This window comes from Apaloderma vittatum, unplaced genomic scaffold (assembly GCF_000703405.1).
Source record: "Apaloderma vittatum isolate BGI_N311 unplaced genomic scaffold, ASM70340v1 scaffold28110, whole genome shotgun sequence".
Taxonomy (NCBI): Eukaryota; Metazoa; Chordata; class Aves; order Trogoniformes; family Trogonidae; genus Apaloderma; species Apaloderma vittatum.
In genome coordinates this window covers 96413-113237 of record NW_009696770.1, presented here as the reverse complement: position 1 = coordinate 113237, position 16825 = coordinate 96413, and the positions used below count along the sequence as shown (strand labels likewise).

Below are 16825 nucleotides of genomic sequence, written 5' to 3'. Positions count from 1 at the left end.
CTCTTCCCCCCTCCCAGCTCCATGCCAGTGTACTCACAGAGACATTTGTACAGGCCCCCCAAACCTTCAGTGGCTTTAACACAGCTGGAAGTGCCCGGACCATAGTGAGCGTCTCTAGAGAAAATGAAGATGGAGGAGCAGCATCCAGCTCACTCTCTCAGCTGCCTCCTCTTTCTGTTTTCCAAGTGAGAAGCAATAAAAGCTGATTTACGTCATTAAAGCCAGCAGATGTGACGGATGCAGGCAGACGGCGAATCAGCTGACTGAAGAGAAGCTGCTTCCACTGCTGCGTTTTTGGAGAGGAATCGCATTAGCAGGGAGGAGACCAAAGGCTTGGGGGTTCAGCTGGGAGAGGACCGAGCCTGTGGGTGCAGTGTTTTCCACTTGCCCTTTGTGCCAGGGCTGTAGCCGGGCAGACAAGCCCCGACACCGATGGTTTTCTCCTATCTGCATCGGCTCAGGTCTGTTTATCTGGGTTAGGTGGGGGTGTCCTGCAGGCACAGCAGTGGCCGAATCCTTTCCCCGCTTAAGCCGAAGGTGTAAACAAACAGCAGCTGCCTCTGCCCTCCTGTTGCTCAGCATCCTCAGAAACGCTTTGGGAAAAGGGATTGAAATAGCAAGCAAACGTCAGCGCCGTGCCACAGCAGTGCAAGCCTACTTTCTTGATGCAGAAGGCAAGTTGGAGCTGCACAAATTCCCAGTTCCTGCAGCGGGATGCTGCAGGGGAGGGGCTGAGCTGGCACCCTGCTCGTCACCGGGGTGGTGCTGGGTGATGGACAGTCCCTGGCAGAACTGAGCATCCCCAGGAGAGATGCTGTAACCTCCATCTCTGAGGAACTGAGTTCAGGCTGACATTTAAAATGGCCATTGGCATTCAAGCTCTTCCATTTCATGCTCTGTGGCTTTGAATCGCAGGTGCTGGCTTCTGTCGACTGGTACCCAAAGGTGATCTGTATTAGAGGTGGCCTTTGGCCTCATGGTTTGGGTGTCACAGACCAAGTTATACCTGTGGAGCACCTTGCCCTCTGCTCAGATCGCAGCTTTGTTCTCTGTCCTCTGGGTCTGCCCTTTCCCTGCACATTCTTTATCTCCCGGGTGTGTTTCCTCTGCTCAGCTGCAGAGCTCTGTGGCATTGAGCTAGAGGCTGGATTTTTCAAATCACACCAGGAGTTTTTGGTTCCTCCCCAGTAAATCCTACAGGACCGAGCATCCTTGAGCATACCAGGGCCAGGCGACAGCTGAGGATTATAAGTAAATGGACAAGAGAGGATGTAGGGCACCTCAGTCAGTCTGGAAGGACATGGCTGTGATGTTAATACCACCCTGAATTCTGGCAGCAATATGACCCCAAAAAAACATATGACTTCATCAGACAGTTTTCTGTCTCAAACGGGCTGGAAACCACAGCCACCCCAGCCTTTTCTGGGGAGGCAACTGCTACCCAACAGCGATCTCTCTCTTGACTCCTCCCTCATTAACAGCCCTTTGCAAGCCTCCCATCTTCACCAGCGGTGTTACCTCACGGAGACACAGCTGGCAGGAGTGAGCCCTCCGTGCTGCCCGGGCACAGGGGAAATCATTGCCTGGGCTGAGGATGACCTCCAATTCCTTCGCGTTACCCAGAAGCAGCCGGGTGTCCGCCGCAGCCCCCAGCGCATGCATCCCCATCACACCAAGTGAACGTCCAGAATACAGTAACGAGTCTTCTCACACCCTTTCTGTGGATTTAATTCGCTTGTATTAATTGCACTCTAATACCAGGGAGCACACAGGTCCTCGCTAGCCTTATTTCCAGATGGTATTTTGAGCCTAATGTCACAGTGGGAAGTCATAAAAGCACTCCTAGAGCAAATTACCTGAGGAATCAAACAGTTCAAGGCTCACTCAGGAAAATGAATTTCTGTAGCCTGAAGAAATAGGTTATTAGACTCCTAGCCTGAGCCTGCCTCGAGAAGGCACAGCCATCCTGCACCTCTGCACCACGACGTGACTACTTCCTTAACATTTAAGAGCCCACCTAGCTATATCTCCTCTTTCGATAACACTTTGTGAAAACACACAGGTCAGCTAGAAAGGAGAAATCAAACACCGTCACTTCACCGGTACAAGGCAGCATTACCTGGGCATGAAGACTTGATTTCGAAGAGTGTGGAGGAGGACAAGTCTCCCCAGGATTTCACTGTCAAGGGGGATTGACTGACAAAAGCACATTACTGCAGCACCCCAGTGAGCACGCGGCGATCTCTGAGCAGTTGCTGGCCACGTAGTCTCCCGTAAAGAAGTGCTGGGGCCTCCAAGACCCGGTTAGACTCACCGTGGTTTCGTCTTCATGGAGCACCTGGTCGTAGCCACTCAGCGCGACGCAGAAGATGATCGCTGTGACGTCCTCAAAGCAGTGAATCCACTTCTTGCGTTCTGACCGCTGGCCCCCGACATCGAAGAGCCTACGGCACAGGAGAAGACTGTCAGCACCCGCCCTTTCTTCGTTAAGAGGAACCTTTAGCAGTCTTGGCATTCTTTGACCATATGGTTCCCAGAAGACTCCAAGCACAGAGCAAGACGACTTTCACCACTGACTTGGTTTTCTCCTCTGCAGCCTGGAGCTGAGGAGGACCAGGAGGAGCAGTTACAGCTAGCGATGTGGGGATGTGTGGGAGAGCCCCAGCAGCGTGCTGGGTCCCAAAGGGTCTGCAGAGGTGGAGACCACGTGCTCTTGAGTTTTACATGCTCTAAACAGTGTGTGTGGCTTTCTGTCTTCATGCCCTCTTCCCTCAACTGGCTGGTGTCATGAGGGTCAATACAGAGCGTTAACCACACGTGGCTGACCCACTTCAGAGAAAAGATTTGGCCAACTTACATTTATGAGCTTGATCAGAACTGGGGCTGTTCTTGTATTACACCTCCCAAGCAAGTGGTGTCATTTGGGTTAGAAGAAGGTACTGTGAGCTCCTATCTTAAAGGCAGTGATTTTCAAGACAGGATCGTCAAACATTGCGTGTTGCTGACCTCCCAAAACACTGTCTCCTTTGCAGTGGAACCCATTTAACAATTTAACCAGCAATTTAACAATTTCTTCTTAGGGAGGTATGGGGAAACCCTGTGATAAATAGGTGCCCTGGAAAGTTACTGGTATGTGCAGTTGTAGACTCACCTGAAGTGGAGGTTTTTGAATGTGAAGTGGGTTTCTACGATGCCAGTTGTTTTAACCCTGGTTCGGAGGATATCCTGCTCCGTGGGCTGGTAGTCTGCAGCTCCGATTCGATCTAAGCTGTCTAGGTAGCTAAGAAAAGAAGGGAAAGGACAAAGAAAACAGATAAGAAGACGACACACATTAATCTTTGTCAATCTCAGATGAATCCTTCAGCTTCCTATTAATCTTTTCCAATCTCATTTTTCATGGCTGAATGTATTGTATTTAAAGGAAGAAAAAACTCAAAACCACCACGAACCTATTCTGGGAAAAAAAGAAACATTAACAAACCCCATCAACCTAAGCATAAAATCTGATAGTGAACTGAAAGCAGGAAATTAAGTGTGTGTGTGTGTGTGTTGTGAGCCCTGATTACAACCCGTGAAAATACACAGTTTCGATATTACTTGCTATTTTTATTCCCTGAGGGACAAAGGTCCCAGTTGGTCCCTCGTGCTGGATTCTGTATGCACACAAGCTTTTCTGCAAGGGTTTGTTCAGACACGAGGTTGGAGCACACAGGTCTCTCTCCCAGAACAGACAGGTCGAGTCACCTCTGGGAGATGGCTCTCCCTGCTGGCAAGGGGTGGCTTGCTCCGACGGAATGCCTTGATTTCAGTCAACTGCAACAGAGGAAGATGAAGGCACCCGAGCGAGTCCTGCTTTAGTTTGAAACCTGGCACGGGGCTGGGACTGCAGGAGACGCAGCACTTGGACAGATTCCAGGGGCCCACTTAAATGGTGACAATCTGGGAGTGTAAATCAGGGGTTTGGGGGGATAGAGCTTTCTAAAACACTAGATGGTTAACACGTGTACCCTTATTCTGCTCCAGGCTTAAAATCTATGACCAGAGGCAATGTCTCCACAGGCTGAAACTTTGGGTAGGAAGTTGTGTCTTTCGGTGCGAGATGTTTTAGCAGAGGCACCCAGCAGCTGTGCGCATATGACCACAATCTGTTCTTCCATCCTCAGTCAAGGTGATTTTTCAAAACAATTCAGCCCAACTAAACATAATTTATAAAGAAGAGAGGAATCTGGATTACAATTTAACGTGAATGATAAGCGCAGAGCTGCATCACACAGTAAAGCCGAGGTGAAAAACAAACCTTGCTCTGCTCGCGTCACGGATTTCGGCTACCCGTCGTATTAATCATTCATTTTTTGCTAGAGAATTGCAAGAATCACGTCACCCAGAGAAAAATGTATAAGCAAAGCAGACTTATTTTTGTTGTGCTGTTTCCCAAGCATTTAAAGCCATTGTGGTTTTGTGACAGATGCTTCCTTAATAGCCTTATGATGGGCCCTGGGTGGATGAATGGGGCTTCACTTAAAGTCAGATCCTCTGCTGTGACAGCTGAAGCCACGATCACTCATCTATTCACAACTGGTGTCAACTCCTGTTATTTAAGAGACAGCTGCATTTCTTCACACGTCCCCGCAGACCAAGTGGCTCTGCAGTGCTGCTGTTCAGAGACCCAGGCTCTCCTCTGTCCTCAGCAACAAAATACTTCAAGGTGATGGTAGAACGAGGAGGTGTAGGAGAGGGAAGGATTTTCTTTTCCTCTTGTAGCTCTTGGCAGCACCCTGAAGACCTTTCTCACTTCCTTCATTTTCTCTATTTTTCTATGATTCAGCTCTCTTCAGTTTAACATTCCCTATTAATTATTCTTGCCTTTGAGGTCCTCCTTGACCGCCGGGACTGCAGCAAATGAAGAAATCTACCACAAACCGGCCGAAAGGACTCGGCATCGCAGCAGCACGGTAATGGAGGAGTTTGTTACTGTAATTACTGCCTTCAACCTGCGATGATTTGCTCGTGACATCCTTTAAACCCCAGGCCATGTGCTGGGACTTCAAGCAGGTTCTCCCTCTCATTACTGGCCCATGCAGCCTACGGCTCTTCCACACAGCGTCCCCCTTGGCGGCTCCAGGTTTGATTTGATCCTGTGTACAACCTGGCCCCGAGACTCCCGCTTCACATCCTTGTCCACGGAGGGGATGTGGCCTCACGTCCCTGGCTCTGCCCCAGTTTGGGGGCAGCTGGTGCAGCTGGTGCAGCTGGTGCAGGAGTTTGGGGGAGCTGGTGCAGTGTGCCAGCCTCTCGAGGTGATGGTCGAGGGAGGGGAGTTGAGCAGGGTCCATCCCATCCACCCGCTCCTCACCTGATTGGGTTATGCTCACAGGAACCTCAGCCGGGAGGTCTCGAGCACCAGTCTGGGTGAGGGCACTGCTTCCCACTGCTTAACTGGTGCTGTGACAGGAGAATACTCAGTACCCCAACACTCAGCCTGTCCTGGCCTCAGGTGAGCCGAGCTCTGTGAATCCGGTGCCTCGAGGTCACTTCCACACTAATACATCCAGCCCAGCTGCCTTTTCTATTAACTCCCTCTTCTTCCTCACCTCTAGTCCTTTCCATCATCCCCTCCATGTGCTTCTCAACGACTCAAATTCTTTCAGTTGCCTGGGTCTTTGTTTCGTCTGTTCCTGGTAGTCTCGCTGAGGGTCAGCCATCAATTCATACGAAGGTATACAACATTTTCAGTGCTGGCCTGGAGGCTGCATTCCAAAACTGTTTACTCCTCTGGCGTCTCTCCCCTGGAATTTCTCTCACCTCCTGCTAAAGCAGATATACTTTTTCCCCTGGACTTGGTGGCAGCTGAGTTGTCCCCACTGGGTGCGTGCACCCTAGGAAGCTCAGCCGAGGAGGGTCCCGCGGCACGGCTGCCACATGAACACCCCGCTGTGGGAACGGGAAGCTCAGGCAGGCTGCTGCTTGGATGCTCAGCTGATTTTTAGCCGCTGCTTGTTCTCCTCGGTTCCTGATGGAGGTATCTCCGAGGCTTTACTGGAGAGTGCTGGTGATCCCTGCCTGTCCTGCTTGGAAGGATCCGCTGGGTATGAGTCTGAGCTGCTGGAGGATGGGATGCATTGGAGGTACCACCTCCTTGGGAACAGGGAAATTTGTCCCCAAGTGGGGGTCAAGTTGCTACAGGTGGCGCTGGGTGACAGCACTGCTGGTATGCCCTTTGAACTGCAAACCTCAAGGCCAAACTGTTGCCGGAGATAGTGAGCTGTCGCAACCAAGAGACCTGACCACATATAATCCCCTCAGAACCTGGCAGTTGTTTTACCAGCAGAAACAAGAGCACTTTGGAGGCAGTGGAGCGGGTGCTCGGCTCTCCCCCTCCCGCATCACCTTCCCTGCACAGTGCTGGCACCAGAGCTCCTTCCACTTCCCGACTCCAGGGTTTGCACACTGGAGTGGAAGAGTATTTGAAATGACACAGCAGCTCTTATCTGCAGCTTGCTTTGCCCAGGGCTTGCAGGGGTTAAAAAGAGCTGAAGAAGGGTTACCAGGTTTTTGGTTACACGAATAACCCCCCCCCAGCATTTATACTTCTGAGCTGAGCAGCTCCATTACTGCCTATATCTCTTATCTTAAATGCTTTGTTTTGAAGCAGATTGCAGGTTTCTGAGTCACTCAGTTTATCAGGCTCAGGGAGGTGAAGCCCAGCTGCTAAAAGCAAAATGCACAAGAAATGGCATTTCCCAAATACGGCGAGAGGAGGCGATTGGACTGAGGCTGACGCTCTGTGAGGCCAAACTGACGTCGGATACCTTCGCACAGGAATATTGAAAATAGGGAGGGAGTAAATACAGTTTCTCGCACCTTCGTTTGCTGTTTCTGATGGCGTGTGGCAGCAGCATGTTCAATGCCAGAGATGCTGCATGGAGAAAGGGCTGCTGTTGTACGAGTTACCCCACGGGAACAGGCCGGTGGCAGAGCCTACGTGCAGTGCGTGGAGTGGGACCCCTCCCTGGGCACTCTGCCACTGCGGGAACCTTCGCCCAGGACGGTACTGCCTGGGCCAAGGGCTCTGCTGGATGCTTTCTTGGAAGAAGAAGCGTAGCTGGGGCTGCAGGCTGTGGTCAGAGCTGGATACCTGTGGCAAAGCTTACACAGATGTACATTCACATCTGGTGAGGTTAATGGTAATAAGATGGTTAAACGTCTGTTGGGGTTTTTTTCTTGCCTCAAAAGTGGCATCTTGGCAGTCTTTTCTTGCAGGCAGCATCCAGCTCGCTGAGGTGCTCAGGCTCTGCTGAGCTCCTGTCCTCGCTGCTGACAAGCTGTGGTGCTCGGGGTCCTGGTGTAGGGAGGTCTGCAGGCAGGGATGTGGGGACTTCAGCAGAGGGAGCCTGGGGACAGCGACGTCTTCCCAGCTGCTCCTCTGTCCTGCCGATCCTGGCCTCTGTCCACATCTCCTCTGTGAAGGAAGGGCCATGTGTGCGTGGGATACCCCAGCCTCCTTTTGTATTTGACTGAAAAAGCAGATCCCCATCTGACAACAGGCGCAGCTGAGTCACCGCTGGGTTATTTTCTGCTCCTACAGAGGCGCTCAAGGGTCAGCTCCAACGTCGTGTCCTGGCAAATACCGAGTTTTTAATCAAGGCTGTCACAAGCAGGATCCATCTCGTCTAACTCTAGATGCTTATGTGAAAATGTCTCCACTCAAGCACTCCTTCCCAGTTCTTGGATGGAAGGTTACCTGCATCTGAGCTTAGCTCTTACCTTAGCTTCTTCCTTTCTTTCACCAATGACCGCACAGCTCAATGCATACTTAGCAATAAAACCATTTAATATTCAGTGTCCATAGGGTAAGGATTCAGAGCTCTAGGCTTAGGGAGTGTCAGCAGTGACTCTACAACAGCCCAGTAAACTCTTGTAGTATCTTCTACAGGAAGGGAAAAGCCATGTGTGATACAGCTGGATGTGGCTGCCTGGGGGAGCCCGGACCCGTTGGGGCGGCCGTTACCGGGTAAATCCCCAGAGGTCTGGACCACAGCATTTTTCCTGCCGTGCCCAGCTCTATCTCCTGTGTTCTGTCAGGGGAAGGACAAAACCAAACCACAGCCCGCTCTCAGAGCCCAGCTCTCATCCAGCACACGGGGGGATGATGCCACATGTCTTAGATAATCATCAGTTGTGAAAGGCTTGTCCTGTAGCCACGCAGGGGCACCGTGTCCCTTCAGAAAGCAATCCCAGCTGAGCGTAAGGACTGTAGCACACACACGCATGAGCCCTCCTGTCCTTCTCACCATGGCAAGAGCACATCATGCACGATTCCTTGGGCAATTCCAGGTGGGTTATGGCAGGCAGGGGGAAGAGACCTTAGGGGATAAATAATTCAGCTAAGAGGGCAACAGCATCGCCTGTTGTTTTCTGAGCCCGGCCCAGAGAAGGAAGGCCTTGGGAACTCACTCCTGGACTATGGGCAACACATTTTGTGTTTCTGGCTGTGTCCCCTCCTGGGCCAGACCTGCCTCAATGGGAATCACATAAATTACATGGCAGGCTCTGCTGTCTTGCCGCCGCTCCTGATGGTAAATCTCATCTCATGTCCAACCAGAGGAGATACCTGCATGGATACACCCTAGCTTCCCTCTCCTAAATCCAACCAGCCACAAGCCATCCCTGGTGCCCACTTCCTGCAGGCGGGGGGGATGCTCACCTGACCAGAGATAACTGGGCTTATTCTCCCAAATGAACTTCGCTGAAAGCCTGAGGTTTTCACCACTCTGCCCTGGGAAATGAGGAGGATGGTCCCTGCTATTATTAAAGGATGGTGCCAGATCTTGACAGAAGGGATGCTACATTGTGCTGCATTTTTTTTTACTTTTTTTTGGCCCTGCACTGAAGCAAGGCTGTACGGGGCTTGTACGTCAAGATCAACTTGACAAGTTGATATTAATACTAATGTATGAACAAAAGCAGGTTGGAGTTCAGCTGTCCTAGTTAGACTTGCGGTTTTCTGAGGCATGACTGGATCCAGAATAATTTTTAGCATCACATATGGATGAGCAGAGTCACGGAACAGCAACCGAGTAAATGAAAGTACTTCAGGACATAAAGGGTCTCCAGACATAAGCTGCCCGGCTTTGCTCACGGGTGGTGGCTTGGTCAGCAATGTATCACGGTCTTCTTGTTGCTGGAATTAAAGGACCCTGTGGTAGAGTCTGAGTTTGAGAGTAGAGAGGTGGGTTTGGAGGAAAAGCCAACGCTAACAACCTACCCAGGCATGGTTTTGGAGCAGCCCTGGGAAAGCAGATGTGGGCTCACCATTCTGCAAAGAAACCTGAAACTTGGAGAGTATGTAAGAGAGGGCGATAGATTTTTTTTTGACATATCGGAGCCCTTACAAGAGAGAAACCAATGCATCTGGATCAGATCAATGACCCACCTAGCTTAATGGAGCAAGGTGTTGAGAGAAGACTATGAGTATGCGGCAAGTCTGCAGTACTCGTGCCGGTTTTCCCAGCCTCCAAGACTTCATGTGGATAACAGAGTTTCAAAAAGAAGGGAGATATCTTCACATCTTCAACAATTTCTCTTCCAGAAACACGTCTAGGAACTTTCTGAAGCAATGCATGCTTCTAAGAGCCACATCTGCAGCAAGAAATCGCCCAGCTCAGCTACCCTGTCTGTGAAAAAATGTCTCTTTCAGGTTTTTAAACTGCCGTGTCAGAGTTTAACTTTGTTAACTGTTGTATGGGAACAGCTGTCCTCTCTCTCCTCCCTATTCCCCATTTGTTTCTCTGTAGATACCTCTGCAGAGCTCTGCACATCCCCCGTGGATCACCTCTGCTCTGCTCCTGAGACATTCCTGCGCAGAAGCTCTCCGGAGCCTTTCATCATGACAGGAAGGGTTTTTCCTCATCTCCTGGATCTGCCTTTTTCTATATGTAACCATCGGCTTCACGGTCACTTCATACAACACTTCTTGGAGAAAGAGGTGAACGCCAGCCCGTTCAGAGCTGCTGCTCGGGTAGCTCTGGTGGACATGCTTCGCTAGAAGCATCCTCATCACTGCTGTTTATATAAAGCCTCTGTGATTTAAATCATTGTTTAGTGCAGAGCTGCTGACCACAGGGCACTCTCGCCTTTGTTTTGTAAGCAACAGATTTTTTAATTATTTTTTTTTTTTACGGAGGCTGGCTGGATCTTTCCAGCTGCACTAACGTAAGCCCGAGCCTCCCGGGATGATGCATGGCTGGGGCTGTGCAAGGTCCTCTCCACCGGTGGCCCCACTCACAGGTGTCCTCTAGGCAGACACTCGTCAAACCTCAGCCGAAGCAGAAGAAAGCTCCACAGCTCCAGCCTGGCTCTGGCTTTACGTAAGCCTCTGACGACCAGCTCTGAAGGACAGTAGCTGAGCTAGAGCAGGGATGAACCGTGGAGGGACTCAGCACCCTGGAAGCGAGCAGGATCTACGCCTAAACCTTTATGCAACAGAGTAAGTGGGTTTGATGCTTTTTGGTGCTTTTTTTTTTGCTCCAGGACTTCTGTTATAAACCTGCTGACAGTGGAGCTGATGGCTTTCTGTACTGTAAAAAAAACCAACAAACCACAAAGAAGAAAGAAAGGGAAGAAAAGGTGAGGCTAAAAATAAGCTGCAGGGAGTTTGGGATAATGAAGAGCTTGTTCTGGGAAGGGGCCCTGATCGGAGGACACAGCCTCCGCGCCGCAGCAGCTTCACACAGGAGAGACATCCACAAACCTGCCTGCCGCAGCTGCGGCCCCGCTGCGAGCACGAAGGCTTGCTCGTCCCAGCGAGCTCCTGACATCGAACAGTGGCCGATCTGATGTTGGCCCCAAGGCAATCTTGCGTGCTAATTGCTCAGAATTACTTCAGCCCCGGAAAGCAAACAGCTGTGACCACAGATGAAACCAGTCCTGCGGACTTTAAGCTTCTGGTTAAAGGAGTTTCACCAAGATGTGCACGAAGGTCCAGGACATCTATTGACACACTTGTGGCAGCAGGGAAAGTAGCGTTAACATCTCCACTCCTAAGCTAGAAGGAAAATTATAGATGTAGCTGCAGTGTTTTTGTAGCGCTGGTGTCTGTCTGTGGCAGAGACAGCACTGGGGAGGGATTCAGATCTAACGCTACGAAGCAGAGCATTAGTTAATGAGATCTGTGCTCCCATATCAGGCAGACAGAGGATGCCCGTAGCTGGATGATGGCGAGTGGGTCTGTAGGGAGCTGAGTGACTTCAGTCAGAGGCCTCATTCATCTACTCGCTGTGCTGAGGAAGATGCATTTCTGGTGATGGAGCAGGAAGCACGTTTCTGGATCTTCTCATCTGTCCATTTTCCTGACCCATTAGCAAGCTATGGAGATTTCTGCTTTCAAATCCCATTTAAGCATGCCTGCCAGAAATCCTGGGTACCAAAATCAGCCAATGCTCTGCCACGCACAGATGTGACCCACAGCTAGCAGAAGCAAAACCTGGCAATTTTACCCTCGGCTGCACGCTAAAAATGTCTCAGCTATCCCAGACATAGGTGGATCTCTTGGGTGCATAAAATCTGTGCTCTGCAAACAGACTTTCTGGTCCTTCTCAGTGGCTGTCAGGCTGAGGCTCCTCCAAGAACAGCTTTCCTTGTGGTATTGCAGCATTTTGTTCTCATTCCAGGCCAGATCCAGAAGCAGAGACACGTAAGGGAAAATGCATGGAGCTTCTCATCCTTTTAGAAAGCGTTCAGCCGAATCGTTGTCAGGAGGAAATTTGTTTGCCGTGTTTCAAAACAACTCAGTCATTCCCACCGGCAAAGGATGCTCCCACCTGGGCCAGGCTGGGCTGCGAGACCATCCGCTTTTCCTTTCTCCCTCCGCACAGGCATGAGCAACCTCAGAGAGGTCTGCAGTCGTAGTCTCCTGTCAGCACACAACCACCCCCGGAGGGTCAGGCTCCCCCAGACCACCACACAGCGGTTTGGGGTGCTCCTGGGCCTCTGCAGCTGTGGGCTGAGCCCTGCATTCAGCTGAAGATGCACCAGGGATGTGTGTGTGGTTAAAATCAGTTTGGGGTACTCCGCACGGGACAGGGAGCTGCTGTGGCTCTGTGGGAGATGAGCTGGGGATGCCACCTCCCAGGCCTGTTCCTCCACGAGGGCTGGGGACAGCTGCTGTCTCTGCACTTGAGGTTGTGCAGGGACTTTCCCATGTGCCTTGGGGACACGTCCGTGCCAGGAGCAGCCTCTGCTGCCTGCCCATGGACCTGCCAGTGACCACGTCTTTTGGGAGCGAGCCACGAGCCGAGATGCTGCAGCAAACCAGGTGGGTGGACCAGGAGCCCCTGCCTGTGCAGCGGGAGAAGTTTGAATTGACCTCAGGAGCATTCCACTTCCAGTGGGAGGATGGAGCTGGCCCAGATCAGCGTTAGGTCTGGAAAACATCGGGAGCTGTACCAGACGATGTGGACTTTTCTGCCAGCAAAGGCTTTTGCTGAGCCTCCTCTTGGCCGTAGAAGGGGAGGAGAGCATCTCGAGCAGATGCAGCAGCATCGCCCTTGCCCAGCCCGTGTTTCTGTGCTCTCTGCTGCTGGAGGACCTCAACTCTTGCTGAGCGTGACTGACGTGTCCTCCCAACCTCCTCGCTGGAGCAGGGAAATGTCATTAATCACACTTGCTTTGGGAGGAAGAGAAGTATTAAGGGCATAGATGACCCACCTGAGGACACGATGGGAAATCTGCGGTGGCACTTGGAAGTCAGTTTGGGTTCCCTAAATCGCAGGGAGGAGCTTTAACCACAAGACCTTTCCGTACTGAGTTTTATGGCCCTTAAGCAACATATTTCTATGCTTTTAACAGGGATTTTGCCCATGCAGGGGCAGATACTGCAAAGCTGGTAGAAATGCGCGGGCCTGTTATGAGAAAGAAATGTGTTCCCGACATAAAAAGCAGCCTGTAAAATGGTACTACAATTGATGACTAAATTGTAAGTTAACCCAAGAATTTGAATAGAGATAAATAAAAGTGCTTTTTTTTTTTTTTTGGTGAACAAAGAAGGCTGAAAATGGATGTTGTCATGTACTTTTCTGCTCTATCCAATATAATTTCACGCACTCCTATATGGGTTTTGATGAGTCCTGCAGATCAATGACGCTGCATTTAAACACAAGCTAAGCAGTAATTACAGATGCATGCAAGACTTATTCAGCTGGTGGCACTGCACCAGCTGATGGAAGGATCAGCCGTATCCAATCAATGTTTGAAGCTTCTCAAAATAAAGAGCTTTCTGGCTCCCACTGCAAAGTGAAAATAAAAATAGCCCCCTGAATCCTAGGAGTGCCCCTAAAGGGCACTGCCTGTCCATCGGGGGAAGGCAGCAGGATGGGTCTGGGTTATACCTGCACTGTTGCTCACGCTCACGGATGTTGTTGACGTTGGGTCTTCTTCACGCCCTCACTGCATGACCTGCTTGTCCCTAGGGCTGAGGACTGGCTTGGCGAGATTTCAGACAGAAGTGAGGAAAAAGGAGGAGGATGAGGAGGGTGGAGGAAGGAGCAGGCAGCCAGTGTTGCCCGCCCGCCGGCGGGATGAAGGAAGCAGCTGGGGAACTGCGGCCGAAACCACGGAGGTGCGTAATATGGCTCTGTTGTTATGGCAACACGTGGCAGGGGATGCGAGGTAGCATGTTTAAAGGCTGCTACTGGATTTTGTCCAATTTTTCTGTCAGGTTTTCCCTGTCGATGTGGGCTACACGTCTGTCTAGGAGCTCTTTCCTCCTGTGGAACAAAGCTGCTCGCTCCCCCCGGTGACCACGAGATGTCCTGACGAGCCAGGGAGTCCCACTGCGTGATGCTGGGACTTCAGACAGGGCTCCGGGGCTAATCCCACACCCCGATTTCCCATCAAACTGGTGGAAAGCAGCAACACATCAAGCGGGGTCAGCAGGGGCAAAGCAAAACCCGCAGCCCTTCCATGGCACTTCTGGGCTATTTAAGAAAAACAGCAGGAGGAAGGGACGCATGCAGGCAAACCAAGAGTTTGGGCAGCTCTTTCAGATGCTCGGATGCATGCCTGCACCCCTCGGTAAGACAAGCAGGTCGCGACCTCTGTGCCTCAAGCACGTTTTCTATTTACAACCACCTATTTTAAGCTGATGCTCTTAAGTGTCCCACGGTGATTGCAGATGTCTGAATGGATGCAGCAGGGCTGAGCCTCCCTGCCCTGCCCGTGTGCTCCGCTTCAGAAGAAGCTCCACTGGTGCTGGGAAGCACAGCCAAGCAGGAAATTCATGCAGCCTTCCTCAGAGAGCAGCTGTAGCTGGGCAAAGAGTACCCAGAGGTACGGCCAGGGTGTTCCATGCTGAAATCTCCCCTCTGTCACCTTCAGGAGAGGTGGCACCCAGCCGAGGTGCAGGATCACGAGATGCAGCTCTTCATCATAGCTGGGGAAGAGGCTCTTACATCCTTAAGGATGGTTCCGTGGGCAGGATACGGGTAGCTGAGCTCCTGGGCAGAAACGTGGAGCCCTTTTTATCCCCAAGTTTATTTGTAACTTCTACATTTGTGTCATTCCTTTGCTTACGTATTTTTGCTCAGCGAGATGCTCCTCTGGGGATTTCTTCATGCAAAGTTGCTGCTTCCAACGTTAGCTTAATTTGAGCAGAGATTTTTGCCGGGACTCTGTTCCCAATTCCCAGCTCCCAGCAGCTGCTAGCTAGTGCCAGCCTCCTCTTTCTTTCTCTCTCCTGTTGCTGCCCATTGCAGATTTGGCCTCGCTGTTCAGCACGCTCACTCCCTGGTGCAGCATCGCTCATGTTGGGGATTGCAAGAGCGTGGAGCTGTTTAACTGAAAATGTTTAAACTGACATTAACGCTGCTCAGTGGGACATGCCGGCTGGTATTTTCCTGAATGAGGATTTGGAAACGGTTCTTACGCTATCGTCAAACCTTACGTACCAAGAGCAATACCGAGGGATTGGGAAACGCTGATTTAACACCGTTAAAAGCAGTGTCAGAGCCTCAGTGCTAGACTGACTGCTCACAGCGTGTGTCATGGCCTGGGCTTATGGTTTTGGAGCACTGAATTTGTTTTCAGTGCTGGTTCTCCCAGCAAACCTGCTGCTCAGCAGGGAAGGGGTTACAGCGAGGCGAAGTGCATCATAAATCCCCAGCAAGACTTGGACTAACCGCCACAACCCGAGCTGACACTTCCTTGGCGTGGCTCCCCAGCGGGATCTGTGCCTGCGCTCTTTCTGCCCTGTATCTCTTCCCTCCCCTCCCAGAGGCGTGGAGAAGGTGCTGCCTAAAATCTAGGCTCAGCACCACTTCTCCACATTTTTTCCCAATAAATCCAGGCCCAAGAAGAGACGCCCAGGGACATCGGAGAAGGCGCCTTCTCCAGGCACTCAAGCATTTAAATGCATTAAAACATGTCGGAGGTGGGGAAGGTGTGAGCGCAAGGATTTTGGCACAAGGATGGGTGTTTGCTCTGCTTTACTCCAGCCTCCTCCTGCTCTGAATTGTGACCAAACTAACGCAGCCCTGCCCGGAGCCTGCGCCCACCGAGCGGAGCGAGTGTGTGCCTGTCCACGACAAGGGGTCAGGGACATCAGAGGGGTTTCTGACGAGGGCTCACAAAACAGAACTTGTGGGCTCGGATCTGTGCATTATGCTGGGGGTCTGAGGGCAAGGAACAGCTCTGGAGAAGGTGAAATAACAGTTTACAGACAGTCTCAGTGTTGTTTTTACTCTGATAGGTAGCGTAAAAGATGGATGGATGAACTGACCCAGCTCTGGGGTGGGCCACAGCCGAGTGATGCATTCCCTCCCCCCAAAAACACCCCCAGTGCCAGGTTTCCTCTGAGATGCCTCCATGTACACACCGTATGCACAGCCCTGGTCCTGCCCAAACATGTGCCCGTGCTGCACATGGAGAAAGAAACTCCCTATTTCCTCCTTTCCCACCTGAAAAGCAGTAGGAAATCAATGGCTGGAGGTTGAATATCAGCTCAGCCTGGATAAGCGATAAATGAAGCGGTGTTTGCTACAGAGCTAATTAGCGCTATTATATCAATTAGCCTGTGAAATGATCAGCGCCCGGGGCTCCACCAGGCAAATCCCAATTTCGGCAGGACCGTCTCGGCTGAGTGCTGGGGCTTCGCTCCCGTGGGACTCACCCAGAACCCCCTGCCACGTTCTCCACCCCAGCGGGCTCCTGCCTTGCTCTGCTGCTACCTTTGCTGCTCCCCACACCGTGGTCATCCTCCTCTCATAAACAGGAGAGAGTTTATTGTCGCCAACTGAGAAAAAAGGAGCTTCAACCTACTCACTGATGGCATCTGGGGGCTCGCAGGGCGCTCCGGGGAGCTCTGCCTCCTGGTCAGAAGGCCGTGGCACCCTCCCTTTCTTTGCAGCTCTGGGTGCTTCATCCCCATCTCATTGCCAAGTCCTGTGATTTTTTTCAGCAAGTGTCACAATGTTTGCTGTATTTCTTTTTTTTGTTTCTTTTCTTCATTTTTGTTCTGTCTTAAAGCCTCAGCCCCTCAAGGCTGGATATTAGATGGACTATTTGCTTAAGGAAATAAAAAAGGACTTTCCAGCTCTACTGGTCACAGACAAAAGGTTTTAAAGTAAAAGCCAGAGGGCTTAGGAAGCGGCAGATAAAAGCAATTTTCCAATGGTTGTCTTAATATATATTGAAAAACAGGGGCTTTTTAGCTAAGCTCATGATTGGTTTTGGAATTAGCTCCTAACCTTAAACATCTGAGCGTGGGGTGTGCGTGTGTGCGTGGGCTGGAGCCCGAGAGAGCGCAGGGGGAATGGCAGGGGCGGGTCACCTC

At 51.2% G+C, this 16825-nt stretch overlaps 1 protein-coding gene across 1 annotated transcript in view; it reads right to left on the bottom strand.

Moving 5' to 3' along the window:
* Positions 1 to 2314: 2314 nt before the first annotated feature.
* GNAO1 (guanine nucleotide binding protein (G protein), alpha activating activity polypeptide O) overlaps positions 2315 to 16825 on the bottom strand; it is a gene marked incomplete at both ends in the record, with an annotated part of 63245 nt that continues 48734 nt past the window's right edge. The window contains 2 exons of the mRNA XM_009876240.1: positions 2315 to 2444; positions 3152 to 3280. Coding sequence (XP_009874542.1) covers positions 2315 to 2444; positions 3152 to 3280 — 259 coding nt within the window. The remainder of the gene's footprint in view (positions 2445 to 3151; positions 3281 to 16825) is intronic.